At 36.1% G+C, this 13,906-nt stretch overlaps 1 protein-coding gene across 1 annotated transcript in view; it reads left to right on the forward strand.

The window, feature by feature from the left end:
- The window catches only part of ANOS1 (anosmin 1), a 128,212-nt gene that overhangs the window by 22,883 nt on the left and 91,423 nt on the right, over positions 1 to 13,906 (forward strand). Inside the window, exon 2 of the mRNA XM_062574641.1 lies at positions 2,301 to 2,348. Within this exon, the coding sequence (XP_062430625.1) occupies positions 2,301 to 2,348 (48 nt within the window). The remainder of the gene's footprint in view (positions 1 to 2,300; positions 2,349 to 13,906) is intronic.

Below are 13,906 nucleotides of genomic sequence, written 5' to 3' on the forward strand. Positions count from 1 at the left end.
CTTCCCAATGAGTTTGGTCCAAATGTTTGCTGCTGTTAGCAGAAAAACTCTCACTGACTTCATTTTGCTTTTTGTCTGATTCAAAATGTGCTTACTGTTTACAGTGCAGAAGGCACTAATTTATTTTGACTGGCTGAAACACTTAAATTTCTTGCCTAGTTACCCTGTGCTCCCCAGTTTTGTCTTTCCTGCTGACAGAAACTTAGAGAAAATTTTGGAAGGTGATTCTGATTTTCCTTCGGAAGTGAATTGCCATTGGTGTTTTTAGGGAATCATCTTCAGCAAACTCTGCTCATATCTTTAAGTACTAAAGCAAGGTGTTTCAATTAGATGACTGATCTGGTGGGAAGTGTTTTTCTCCTACTGATGTAAGAGTAGATCTCTTTTTATAATTCACTTAGTCCAGCAGTGCAGAGATGAGTGTTTAGCTTAAAGCACAAGCAGTCCTGTTAATATGGTTAAAACCACTTGTTTTTAAAATTACAAACAGATTTATGTTCTGTGCTATAAGAAGGCTTTAATTTCTGCAAACTATAATGGGACCATGTCAGTCAAAACCTGTGCTGTTTTCTATCCTTTTACTTCTTTACCTTCTGGTCCTTTTGGTGTGTAGTGTATTGGGTAAAAGTAATTCTGGTTCTTTTTACCGGTTTTTGTGTTGGAGCCAAGCTGTTGTGACATCTGGAAAAAATTTTGAAATGACTTGAACAATCTTGGGAGCTTGTATGAAGGCATGACTACATACATGTATGAAGACAGACATAAACATGATCTCCACAAATATTTCCTGAGAGGGAGCCAGTTCCAAACCATAGGCTTCATAGCTCTGATAGCATGGTTCTGTATTTAAGCTTATAAGCTTTGCTGACAACACAGAGAGTACTGCTGTGCTAAGAAACTGGTCTCATTGACTCGGGTACAACGTGCAGTAATGCATCTATTTATTCTGTTGGGTTACAGTTGTTGCACATCCAGAGAATAATCTGGGGTTTGCTTTTGCGATTTTATAAAAAAGGTGTGTGTGTGTGTGTGTATGTATATATACACACATACATACATTATTTTCCTCTCCTCTTATGAAGAAAAGGTGTAGTTCTGCTAGTCCCTCTTGTCCTGGCTGACCTGAATTCAATTTACTTGGAGATTGATCTACACTCAGTGCCAAAGGTGAAAGCCTAGTGCAGTTACATTGATTCATCCCTATGGAAATACCTTGCCTAATTAGTTTGAAAGGATGTCATTTTATTCGCTCATGGGTTTACCATTATTGATGGATTGTATTCAGATTATGAGTAATAAATTTACCTGAATCTTCTTCTTCTTTTTTTTTTTTTTTGGTCCCGTTTCCAACTAATGAGCTCACAAATTATGGAAAAAATATATATGTGTAGGTTCCTAAGTGCATGAACTTGGTAGTGCTATAGTTGTAACCTGTTTCTGTTCCTCATCCAAGGTGTCATCCAGGCCTTCCTTGTTGCTGTTTTAATCCTTCTCCATACAGAAAGTGCATCAATATTTTGTGTAATCTGTTAACCTCATGAGCATATGTCTTTCTTTCTTGAGTTACTGTTTTAGTGGGAAATGTTGTTTCACAAATTTACACTTCAGAAGCTCCTTTAGTAGAACAGCAGGTTGCAGTATGTCCCTGTGCCAGTTTCATATCGTTGTATTCTCATCATATTCCCTTTTTCTTTGGCTTAAATAATCATTTTGTATGTGGTACTGTATTGGTGGTTTTATTACAGTTAAAGTAAATGAGAGGGGCCGTATTTCCTGATTTGGAAAATCAATTATCTTATCAAAGATGTAAAACAAAAATGGCATGGTTTACTTTTGGTAAATTCATACCACATCTGATCCAATTTCCAATTACTTTAAAGCTTTTCATTGTTTTTCCTCATTAATTTATTCGAAGTAAAGCATTTGTTTAAACTGCATGAACATTCAGTTCATAAATCACTACTCATCCCCTATCAAATTCCTTAGTAAAGGAATAACATTTATTTTCTCTCTGACAAAATCTAGGTAGTAAATGCTTACAAAGGTAAACTAAAGGGACACTTTAGATGGCTTTCCACCAGCCTTCATGAAATGCTTTCCTAGCTTTTCTTTGGTTACTTTACATTTTTCTGAGCATTTTACTCAATATCAGAATTGGAGTCAGGATTGATACTGATGTCTGGGTGCAACATCATTCCCTAAACAGATCTAGCAACTGAATTCTGTTTAAACTCGTTTGTATAGTCAGACCTATTTGTAAGGAAGTCTAGATATTCATGTATCTCTTCATTGTTTTTCAGAACAACGGGTCACTTGCTTGGTGCCAGAATCATAAACAGTGTTCAAAGGTATGTTCTTCTTCCCCCCCGTCCCATATAAAGTTACCTAGTTACTTTCAATCTCTTGTCTGCAAATTTAAACATTTTCATCTTAGCCTATTTTCTGAAGCATTTGATTATATTTTATTTGGAAACTTTGACCTATAGTAGAGTATTCAAAATTAAGACTAAATGATTTGCTTTTTCAGAACAGAAAAATCATGTCTTAGGATAAATATTCAGTTTAGGTAAACCAACATATAATTCTGTATTATTGAAAACTTCACACTGGCTGAAATCTGGCCCATCATTTGTATTCTTTCAATATTTTTGAACAGAAGAGAGTAAAACAGTGAAGCACATAAAAATATTCCCCAACGGCACTGAGATATGCCAACATTCAACATTTCATTCAATCTAGATAGTTTCTAGAATGACACTTTTATTTCTTTGACACAATTCTTGATACAGTTCCCTGTGGCTCTGCTGATGCCCTATCCTATGCTGGCTCTTTAACTCTGAAAGCTTAAAGGGTAAGTGAGGTAGCAGTCAACTGATTCTGGTGTACAAGAATCTTTCTAGAGTACTTGCAGAGAAGCAAAAGTGCTTCGGCAGCTTTGGCAAATCAAAGTGGAGTTACACACTCTAGTCACTGAGTTCATAAACATAATGGAAAGATGCATCCACTCCTTGCCTTAGAAACTTACCTGAAAATTGTGAAGAATGTATAGTAAGGAAAAAAAGAAAACATTCTTCAAGAGTTTCCTATAGTATTTTTGGCTAATCTTCCTGAAAATGTATTCCTGCAATTTACGTTCTATTCACAACAATTTAGGCATTTTAACATAAAGGTTTACTCTATTTGGTGATGGAAGAGACCGTGCAGTCAGCAAAACAGGGCTCAAGTGGGATTACTTTCTGCAATTACATGCAGCTAAGGAACTACCTACAAGACAAGACTGTGGGGAATCCCCTTGCATCCCTCCTAGGAAATCAGCATGCTTGAATACCTCTCTGAAGTGCCTGTACACAAATGCACGCGTCCTGTGTGTGGTTGCCAGGCTGTGATCTCATTGCAGTTACAAGGACGTAGTGGGATAGCTTGCATGACTTGAATACTGTCGTGGATGACTACATGCCCTTTAGGAAGGACAGGCCGAGAAGGTGGTATGTGGGAGTTGCCTTTTATGTGAGAGAGCAACTGTAAGGTATGGAGCTCTGCCTAGGGGTGGATGAGAAGTGGATAGAGAGTTTATGGGTAAGGATTAAAGGCCATACTAACATGGATGACGCTGTTGTGAGTGTATGGATGACAGTACTGTGGGTGTTTGCTACGCTTGATCAGGAAAAGGAAGTCGATGAGGCCTTCTACAGACAGCTGGAAGTAGCCTCAAAATTGCATGCCGTGCTTCTCATGGGGAACTTGAACCACACTGATATCTGCTGGAAGGACAGCACAGCTAGGCACAAACAATCCAGGAGGCTCCTCCAGAGCATCAGTGATAACTTTTTGATACAGGTGGTGGAGGAGCCAACGAAGAGGGGTGTCCTGTTGGACCTTGTCCTAACCAACAAAAGAGGACTACTTGGGGACATGAAGGTTGGGGGCAGCCTTGGCTGCAGGCACCATGGGATGGTGGAGTCCAGGATCCTGAGAAGAGGGAGCAGGGCAGAAAGCAGGACCACAACCCTGGACCTCTGGAAAGCAAGCAGATTTTGGCCTTTTTAGGGACCTTCTTGGAGGAATCCCATGAAATAGGACCCTAGGAGGAGGATGGGTCCAAGAGAGCTGGTTAATATTCAAGGATCACTTCCTTTGGGCTCAAGTGATGCATCCCAATGAGCAGGAAGTTGAGCAAAGGGGACAGGAAACCAGCATGGATGAGCAAGGAGCTCCTGGACAAACTCAAACAGAATAAGGAAGTATATAGAACGTGGAAAAAGGGACAGGCCACTTGGGAAGAATATAGGAATGTTGTCAGACTATTCAGGGATGCAATGAGAAAGGCCAAAGCCTATTTGGAGTTAAATCTGACAAGGGATGTGAAGGACAGCAAGAAGATCTTCTGTGAATACATCAGTAGCAAAAGGAAGAGTAGGGGGAATGTGGGACTGCTATTGAGTGGGGCAGGGACACTGGTAATAAATGGTGCAGAGAGGGCAGAGATACTGAATGCCTTCTTTGCTTCAGTCTACTGATAAGACCAGCACTCAGAAATCCCAGAGCCTGGAGACGAGAAAGTCTGGAGCAAGGAAGATTTTCCCTTGGTCAAGGAGGATCAGGTTAGAGATCTTTTAGGCAAAAATGACATCCACAAGTCCATGGGCCCTGATGGGATGCACCCACAAGTGCTGAGGGAGATGACAGGTGTCATTGCTAGGCCACTATCCATCACCTTTGAAAGGTCATGGAGAACTGGAGAGGTGCCTGAGGACTGAAAGAAGGCTAATGTCACTCCAGTCTTCAAAAAGGGCAAGAGAGAGGACCCAGGAAATGACAGGCCTTGCCTTGATCTCTGGAAAAGTGATGAAATAGCTCATCTTGGGCGCCATCTCTAAGTATGTGAAGGACAAGAAGGTGATCAGGAGTAATCAGCATGGATTCTTGAAGAAGAAAAAGAAGGAAAAAAAAAAAGGAGAATGATGCAGAGGGTATGCTTCATCATGACTGAATTTCCTTTTAAGGAAAATATGGGGATCCTGGCCATTACTGCAATGATCGAGATGTAATTTTATTTTTTTTTATTCAGTTATCAAGGCTGCCATGGTATCTAATCTGAAAGGTTTCAAAATGGCCTGTTGCTGCCTAACAAGGAAAGAATTATACAAGAGAATTTGTCCAGCTTCTCAGGCGGGGCAAAGGTTATATGAACGTCTCTCTGAATTGTTCCCAATTCATACAATCAACATAAGATTAATCTAAAGTAGTATAAATTTAAGGTCCACCTTTAGATTTTATTATTCTTTTGAAATCACTATATGAACGCTACAAGTCAGGATTATTTTAAGATTGAAAATACAATTACTGTTTAAGTTTTAAATTACTTAATGTATCCTCACAGTCATCATACTTTATTTTCATTCTTTTTTAGGAAGGTAATATATTCTCCTTATGCCACTTTGCCATCTGTATATAAAGAATAAAATGTAAACTCAATTGAATTGTTAGCAGATCTGAACATTAGTAGAACTAAGAAAAATATGCTTGTGACAAGATTTGATCTTTTGTGTTTTGCAGTGTGAATTTGAACAGTCACATTATACAACTTAATCTTTCAGAGTAATGCAGTGTATTGAGTAAAACTTTTTTTTTTTTTTTTAAAAAAAAGCAACTTCATTTTACTGCTTCTCAGCTTTATATGAAAGAAACTTTATTAAATATCTCAAATGAGACTCTTCTGTAAAAGATTCTCCCAGTGACCACCTTTATTTTTGTGCTTGTGGTGTTTAATGACACAGCTTTTTGAGGTAATTTGTTGTACAGTGCAAATGATGACAACATATGTTCAGCTACCTTGTTAGCCTCTGTAAAACACAGAAGCACCTTTCACCAGCATAAACATGAGTCTGATACATAGTTAAGAAATCATATTTGAAAGTTTCATCAACGTGTAGACAGTAGCTGATAAAACATTAGAAGATTATATGCTTGATTTAATAACTTATAAATATTATTTATTAATGGGAATGATGAAATAGAAAGGTGGATATTTAGTCCACCTCCTTACTTATAACATAACCAATAATTTTTTTAGAAGCATTTTCTTCATTTCAGAGACAGAAGGTAGCATCTGATAGTAGAAGCCCTGGATAAGAATAGAGTTATAGTAAAGAAAATACCATCATAAAATATCCAGTAGATATAGATTTGTTTTTTGTGTGTTTTCTGCTCATTGCAAAGACATATGATCTTTTTTGGCTTCAGTTTGCCTAGATCTGAAACTCTGAACTGGCAAAAAGCTATTCTGAAGTCTCTCTCCATTATCCTCTGAAAATGAAATCAGTCCAATATGAAATTCTGTATAAATCTTGTAGACATAATCTTGAACATATTGGTACAAGAATATATCAAGGAATGTATCAGTGTATTGTCATACTCTGAAAAATATTTTTTTTCCTCATGGAATTCTGTGGTCTTTTTATAATTCTATAATTCTTCTATAATTGAAGATAAGTGTTTAAAATACTGTACGAAGTTCATTTTGTCAGTCAAGCAACTATAAAGTAAGTTTTAATTATTATATCAGTGCCCTTTAATACAAGTGTAGACAACACTTCTGCTAGTTGAAAATGAATACCTTTGAGAACCACTAATTTTTCAAAGATATAAATATAATGAACTAAAATAGTTATAACTCTCATAGGAGCAATTGTACATTGCTACCTACATCCCAAATGTCTATTTATTTTTGTTATTTTAATGGAGCAAGTCAAAAAAGCATGACTATAAGCAGTAAGATATGCACCAATGCTTTTATGTGTGTGATATAATTCAATATGAACTCTCCAGTGGCCTATTTCACAAGATAAAACTTGAGGGAGCTCTTGAATGCTTGCACTGTTTGGACATCAGTTTGATAATTTCAATATATTAAAAATGCTTTATTATCATTAGGGCAATTACAGGTTTGATCATTAAATAAAATGCCATTTTTCTTTGCAATAGTTCTATATTTGCGGCCATTAGGAACTCCTAGCTCTGTATCTATGCTTCTACAGAGTTCAGTGGAAGACTGAGGACTTTCCTGGAAACCTATCAATTTCTGAGTTGACTTCTACTATAAATATGAGTATTGAGATAAACTTGGAGACTATAGACTTGATCTTGCACTGCAGTCAGTGAAGATTTTCATGAACATCTTTGGAAATAAACTTTTCTCTAACTTTATGCACATTTCTATTGTTTTGTAGACTATGACTTTTACAGTATTTTGTAGTTTTGTATTTTTTCTTATGTTTTACTCTTTTTTATCCTGTTCATTCTTCTCACTTTTCTTTTTTTAAATTTCATGTGATCTCTGAAGAGTAAGAATTTTTTTAGAAAGTGAAGTTGAATCTATAATCTATAGTTGAGTCTATATCTATAGGCTATCTTAAAAAATACCTTGAATCAGGTTATATGCATGAGTATACAAATGAAATCTATTTTAGTTTTGTTTCTCCTTTTTCTCCCCTATTTGTAATATTTTCTATAATATCTCATAGTCTGAGCTACCTAAGTGGTTATTTTAAAGAATTACATCTACAGGTTATATATGTGAAGAAGTAGTGTCTGTACAGTACTGATCTCATCTAACATATCATACTCTAACCTCATCTAACGTGCAGTAATCTTATCTCTAAATACTCCTTTATTGTATTACCTACAAAGCAGATCTTTAGTCTATTTTGATACATTTTTGTAACATTCCTTAATACGGGAAAAGTTGCTTCTAAATGACAGCATATTGGACAAACCTCATCTTTTATTTTTGGCTTTAATGGTTCACTAGGGAGGAAATGGTGAGATAGGCTGGTGTTTAAAATCTCAATGGTCAGTTATATATAGTGTCTAAAGTAGAATGTCTAGTTCTGCTTTCAAGAAACATCCATGACCCTTTGAGATTTATCACTTGTTAGAGTGAGAAGTCTCAGGATGTTTTTCCTTTCCTTTTTTTCCTCCTTTTTTTTTTTTTTTTTTCCTTAAAGTTTCATTTTAGGAGCAAAAAATCACAATGAAATGTGTATAGACTCTTGCTCTTTCTGCAAGCATAATTCTCATTGATACTAATGAGAAATTCTGAGTAGAGAGACCTGCATACAATATTGAGAGAATAATTATAAGATGTGTTTTCCTGAGCTGATCTTCTACATCTTTACTTTCAATTCCTGAAAATGGTATTCTTGTCTTTATCCTCTATACAGAAGTTCTTATCTGACAGTAAGAATATATCTGACGATATATTGCTTCTCAGGAGGAAATACAAGTTATTTAATGGGTTCAGGACAAAAGCAGAAAACATTCTCTAATTTTCACAACTGAATATTTTGCTGATGCACATTAGCCCACTGACTACATATCTACTATTGATTGCACACAGGAGAAGGGTCTGTTTCACTCTTCTTGTTCACATTGACCAGTAGCCTACCTTATATGGTATCCATTTGAACTAAAAACATTACAGTAACCATTGCATTTGGTGGACAGTGTCCTACTAGCAAGAAGAATACAGCTATGTGTGGATCGGGGTACTACTACTTGGTGTGTGCAAGGCTATCAAAGTCTGTTCCAGTAAAATAGGCTGTGATTAACTATTCAAACATGTCAACATTCAAACAGAATCACACTGGAGATTTGCTGGTTTTGTACAATGGCAAGAATCATTTTTCTGTGGTGTTTTGAATTTCCCCACTGATTCCATGTTTACTATTAAATTTCACTCTCAATCTTTACATAATTCTTGTTTAAGGCTTTGCCTCTCCTTAACTTGTCCTCTGAGAATTTTTTGTCTCTTTTCCTCCACTAGTAACACTATCCTGTATGCCCATTTTTCAGGTTTTTACACATCTGTGTTTTCTTCCTTTCTGCTTATGCTTGCTATGCCCAGGATGACCTCTGCCTGCTATCGTTCATGAAGCTCCTGTCCTGTCCTTAAATTCCACTACCTTAAGTTGTCTTATTAACAGTGAGTCCAGCTAAACTGTATGTAAATACGTAGGATTTTCTGTTCTTGTTCCATTCTTCACTCTTTTTTTACATCAGGAACTCCATAGTGCAGAGGACAGTATTCTCAAGTAATTTGAAAGTGCTAAGCACATAACAAATGCTTCACTAAAAAACAATAACAAGGCATGAATGCTAAGCAAGAGTAACATGAAATGATGAGGTGCTGTACATTTATGCCAATTTAACAGAAAATGTATTTTAGCCCTAAGGAGGATCAAAAGTTTAGCTCTAAGGAGAATCAGAATTGCTGGGAAAGGCATTTTAAAAGAGTTTGAAGTAGAGTTTTCTTTCTTTCTTTCTCTTTCTCTTTTCTTTTCTTTTCTTTTCTTTTCTTTTCTTTTCTTTTCTTTTCTTTTCTTTTCTTTTCTTTTCTTTTCTTTTCTTTTCTTTTCTTTTCTTTTCTTTTCTTTTCTTTTCTTTTCTTTTCTTTTCTTTTCTTTTCAAGAGCTCTTTACACAGGTTTCCCTTTTGGTAAACAGCTGAAATTCCAAAGACCAGGAGATATAATTTAGAACTGCACGTGCAGTAGCATTTACAAGGACTAGAGATAAATGGGGTTCACTGAGAATTACGCTACAACTTTCTTGTTCCTGTTAGCCGCGGCAGTGGTCACTGATCAGCTGATCTGCAGGAGGGCTGAAAGAGTATTTCTGAGTTTTCAGAACTGAGAAGAAAATGTGAAAATAAAGATAAGTTTACAAAAGCTGCAGCCAAATAGACATTCTGTTTCAGGAAAGACAACACTGATTTCTATTTAGAATAACACACGCTCCTGAATTAAATCTGTGAGCGATTGTTCAAGGCTTCCAACTGAGCTCTTCCCAAAGATAATGCAGGTGGAAAGATGAGTTAATGGTTTAAACAATTAGAGATTTGATGCACTCTTCCATCTGTCAAAGCCCACTGAAATGAAAGCTCACAGTTTTAATTTGTGCCTCCAGCATCTAACTCAGTCTGAAATGGTGTCAGTGATTTGCCCTGCCCACAGTCCTGTCATTCTTATGGTAAGCATTCTGTGCACTCACGCTGGGAGACTTTTATCAAACGTATTAGTGTGCATTTGAGAGATCATTAGCCTGAAGTAGCTGGAACATTCCAGGTTTCTTAGCCTGGAAACTTGCATCTCTGCTGGAAAGTATGTCGAGCCACTGTTATTTACACAAGAAAGCTACAGTAAGGCGGGATTAGCTATGTAAAATTTAAGAGAAATGGTGGTTCTTGGTATTGTCAATCTATCATGATTTAAGTACCACCCTTGAGTGGGTAAGGTAATGGGTGTTTTGATTTTTGGCTAAAAAGAAAGAATGAATAAAAATTTCCTCTTGATCTAGACAGGATATTTTTCTTTCATCTAGTAGAAGACAAGGTACAACCATTTAATAGAATTGAAATTCATAAGAATTACTCGGATTATTGATGTCCTAAATAGATAAAATAATCCTGAACATATGAAAAAATAGGAAGACAGATGTAATACTGCTTACATTATTAGGTAAGCTTTGATTTTTTTAAAAAGTTACATTTATCTATAAGAAGGTAGGTGGAGCTAATAGCAATAGCCATTTATGATTAAAGCTAAACTAGGTAAGAAATAGGTTGACTGAACTTTCTGGATATTTTTGTGTGGGGAAATAGAAGAAAGAGGTTTGTGATTCAGTGCTTATGTTTATACAAAAGCATTAGTGTATTAGTGTGCTGTGATAACAAGAATCCCTTTGTTCTCTAAGGGCCTTGAGAGCTGACAAATGAACAGAGCTAAAATCCAAGTGATGTTAACAGTAGTTAGTAATCCTCTGATTATCAAAAAAAAAAAAAAAAAAAAAAAAAAAACAACCAAACAAAAAAAACAGAACACAGCTATATTAGAACATGAGGCATTGAAATAAATGGAAACTAAGAAAATTCATGTTCTTCACAATTGCCATATTTGGATCAGATCAGTCATGTTTAGTCTAATATTTTGTTAACAATTGGATTCTCCACAGGTTGGTATATCTGCAGATGCAGAATAACTTGCTATTAGAAAAACGTACTTAAACCCTATTAATTTTGGGTTGTGCTGTGAAACATAAAGAGTATATTCTATCACAGACACTAGTTTTGGTTTCTTAGCTCTTACTATTTACTGATAAATGTTAGCTTTTGGTGACCCACTAAACATGTTTTGTTTGGCCTTCACTCTGAATAGGCCTACTGGAAATTTTCTTCTATTATATGACAAATGGTTAGAATCCAGTTCTTTTTTTCTAGTAAAAGATTATCGCCTCTGATGATAGTTTTAAGATACATAGATAAGAAAGGATCATGCTAGTTGTTTATCCCTATGTTGCAATTTTTCATTGATCTGGAATTCTGCAGAGCTTCTCACTGATCTTTATTCTGGGTTTATTGAAAAACTTACTCTTTTGGAACTTGCTTTTCTGGCCAGTTGTATCTATTCCACTTGCTAATGAAGATGAGCAAATCTGATTACAGTGCTGTTTGAAATTTGCACTACTGAATGGTGTGCATAAAGAGCTAGTGCAGAGCATAACCAGCCAAAGATTAAGTAGCCCTCTTTCACAGAGAAAGGACACATTAGCTGCTGAATTATGCCAACACGGGCTTTGAAGGTAATGGCATAATAGTCTAAACTCCAGTCTCAAACATGCAAGTCTTGGCTTTAGATCTTCAGTCTACATACTCTACACTATATACAAATGTACGTGACAGCTAAGGAGAGAAATGCTTGCAGACACGCGCGCGTGCACACACACACACACTCACACAGAGACAGAGACACACACACCTCCCCCCCCCACCTTCCCAGATATTTATTGAGGTTGGCAGCTGAAGCACTAAATGCTTCTTTAACTTAGCTTTATCTGCTTCAATGAACACTGTTTAGAATCCAAGGATATTCACACTACAGATCCCTTTATTTAGAGGTATTTGAGCACAAAAATAATCCCTTCCTAGAAACTTTTGAAATAGCAACTGAACTATGCAGCCTAATCAACTGTAAATCTTTGACATCTAGACAGCAGTTGATTAAGTAACATCTAGCAGAAGCCCAACATCATTGGAGCAACATTGGTTAGACACTAAAACAGTACTATTGAGACTGAGGCAAATTAGCAGTAAATCTAGCAACAGATACATCTCTTTAAATCATTAGTTTTCCCAGGTCTCTCACTATCTAGTTTGCTGAAATCTTACACATATTTTTTTCTTACCTTTCAATAATTTTGCACTCAGTATTCAGAGGCAAGTACGTTACATAAAAGTGTATTTGAGATTTTGATTTCCCAAATACATTTTTAGCTCTCTTAAGCTCAGCTGCATGAATGGTACTGTGGAATTTTAATAGCTCAAATAAGCCAGAAAATCTGTACAGAATTTATAACTTTGCAGTTGAGATCAAATCTTAATTTTATATTATTAAATCAATTTCATTAATCTAATTAATTCTTGATGCAAAACAGGCTGTAATATTTGATTTAAATATATGAACCTTTCTCCCTCTTGTGGGAGACAACTACAGAGTTAGACTGAATGTAGCTCTAGTAAAGTGACAAAGACAAAATGTAGTTGCATTGACTGTTAATGTAGCAATAAAATGTATTCAAGCCACTGCAAAGGAATAGAGCCTGAAAATCTTGCATGCCTTTGCCTTAGCCGTGACTTTAAAAGGAGTTTTGCTCTAATAAGCACAGCACCTTATTCAAAACCCACTGAACTAGGGAATTCTGACTTTAAATAAGCTTTATATCCATCCATGAAGCAAGATTATGCTTTTTCAGGTGACTAACCTTGTAATTTCTCAGTTACAATAATTTTGAAGGAGATACAAAAATGTGCTTAGCTAGATTAGGATATTTTTTTTCCTCTAGGCTCACTGTCTGTGGGGTGCACGGACAGGAATATAAGCACCCTTTTCCGAACACACTCATCGATGTGTAAGGAGTATATTCAACTGAAAGGAGGAGCTGTAACTATTTTCAACTTTTGAGTGCCTGCGAAGAATTGGGAAGCTACTTGCAGGCGGAAGCGTGATCTGTGCCACAACAGAATTCACAGGTTTTTATTCATAAGATTTAGTGTAATATTTAATCATACATTAAAGAAGTAAGTGCTTTTCAGCACTGCCTGTATATTAGGATAGCTCTCTATACACAGAAACAAAATGTTTCTGAGGGTGTAGCATCAAAGAGCTGTTTTTGTGCTGTGGATATTAAGCAGACCTGCTCAATGAATTTCATTGGAGAGTTCTGCTTAAAATCAGTTTCAGGATATAGTCTCAGGATAGTTGGTCAGAAGGGCAACATTCTTTGACAGTTCTTCCATAATAATCATATATTGTCACTCACTATGTGAATTATGAACATAATTGATTTTAATTGAGTGGGGTTTTTAGCTCTTCCAATAGCCTGAAGAATTTAACACACAGAGATAGAAAAAACTGAATAATCTTCCTGCAGCATAGAACGATACAGGCACGAATCCCAAAGACTAAGGTACTGGTAGAAAACAGCCTCAGCATCACATAGTCACAGAATGATTGAGGTTGGAAAGGACCTCTGGAGATTGTCTAGTCCAACCCCTCTACTCAGTAGTGTTACCGAGGGTGTGTTTTTCAACACTGAACCTTTCTAAAGTCATTTATGTATCTGCAATGGGGTGTAAAGGTTAATTCCTGCATTCTAATTTAAAATTGGTTTATATCCTCATTGTATACAATGCAAACAACTATTCTAGATGTAAATAGATGAGAAGAATCATATCATATTTCTTGAATATTGATGTACAGATTCAATGCTTATGTGAAATGCAAAGAACTGTTTAATCTCTGTTCATTTTTGACATCAAGAGTTTTCTGTGAGGGAATACCATCAGGATTCAC

Source organism: Rhea pennata, chromosome 1 (assembly GCF_028389875.1).
Source record: "Rhea pennata isolate bPtePen1 chromosome 1, bPtePen1.pri, whole genome shotgun sequence".
NCBI lineage: Eukaryota > Metazoa > Chordata > Aves > Rheiformes > Rheidae > Rhea > Rhea pennata.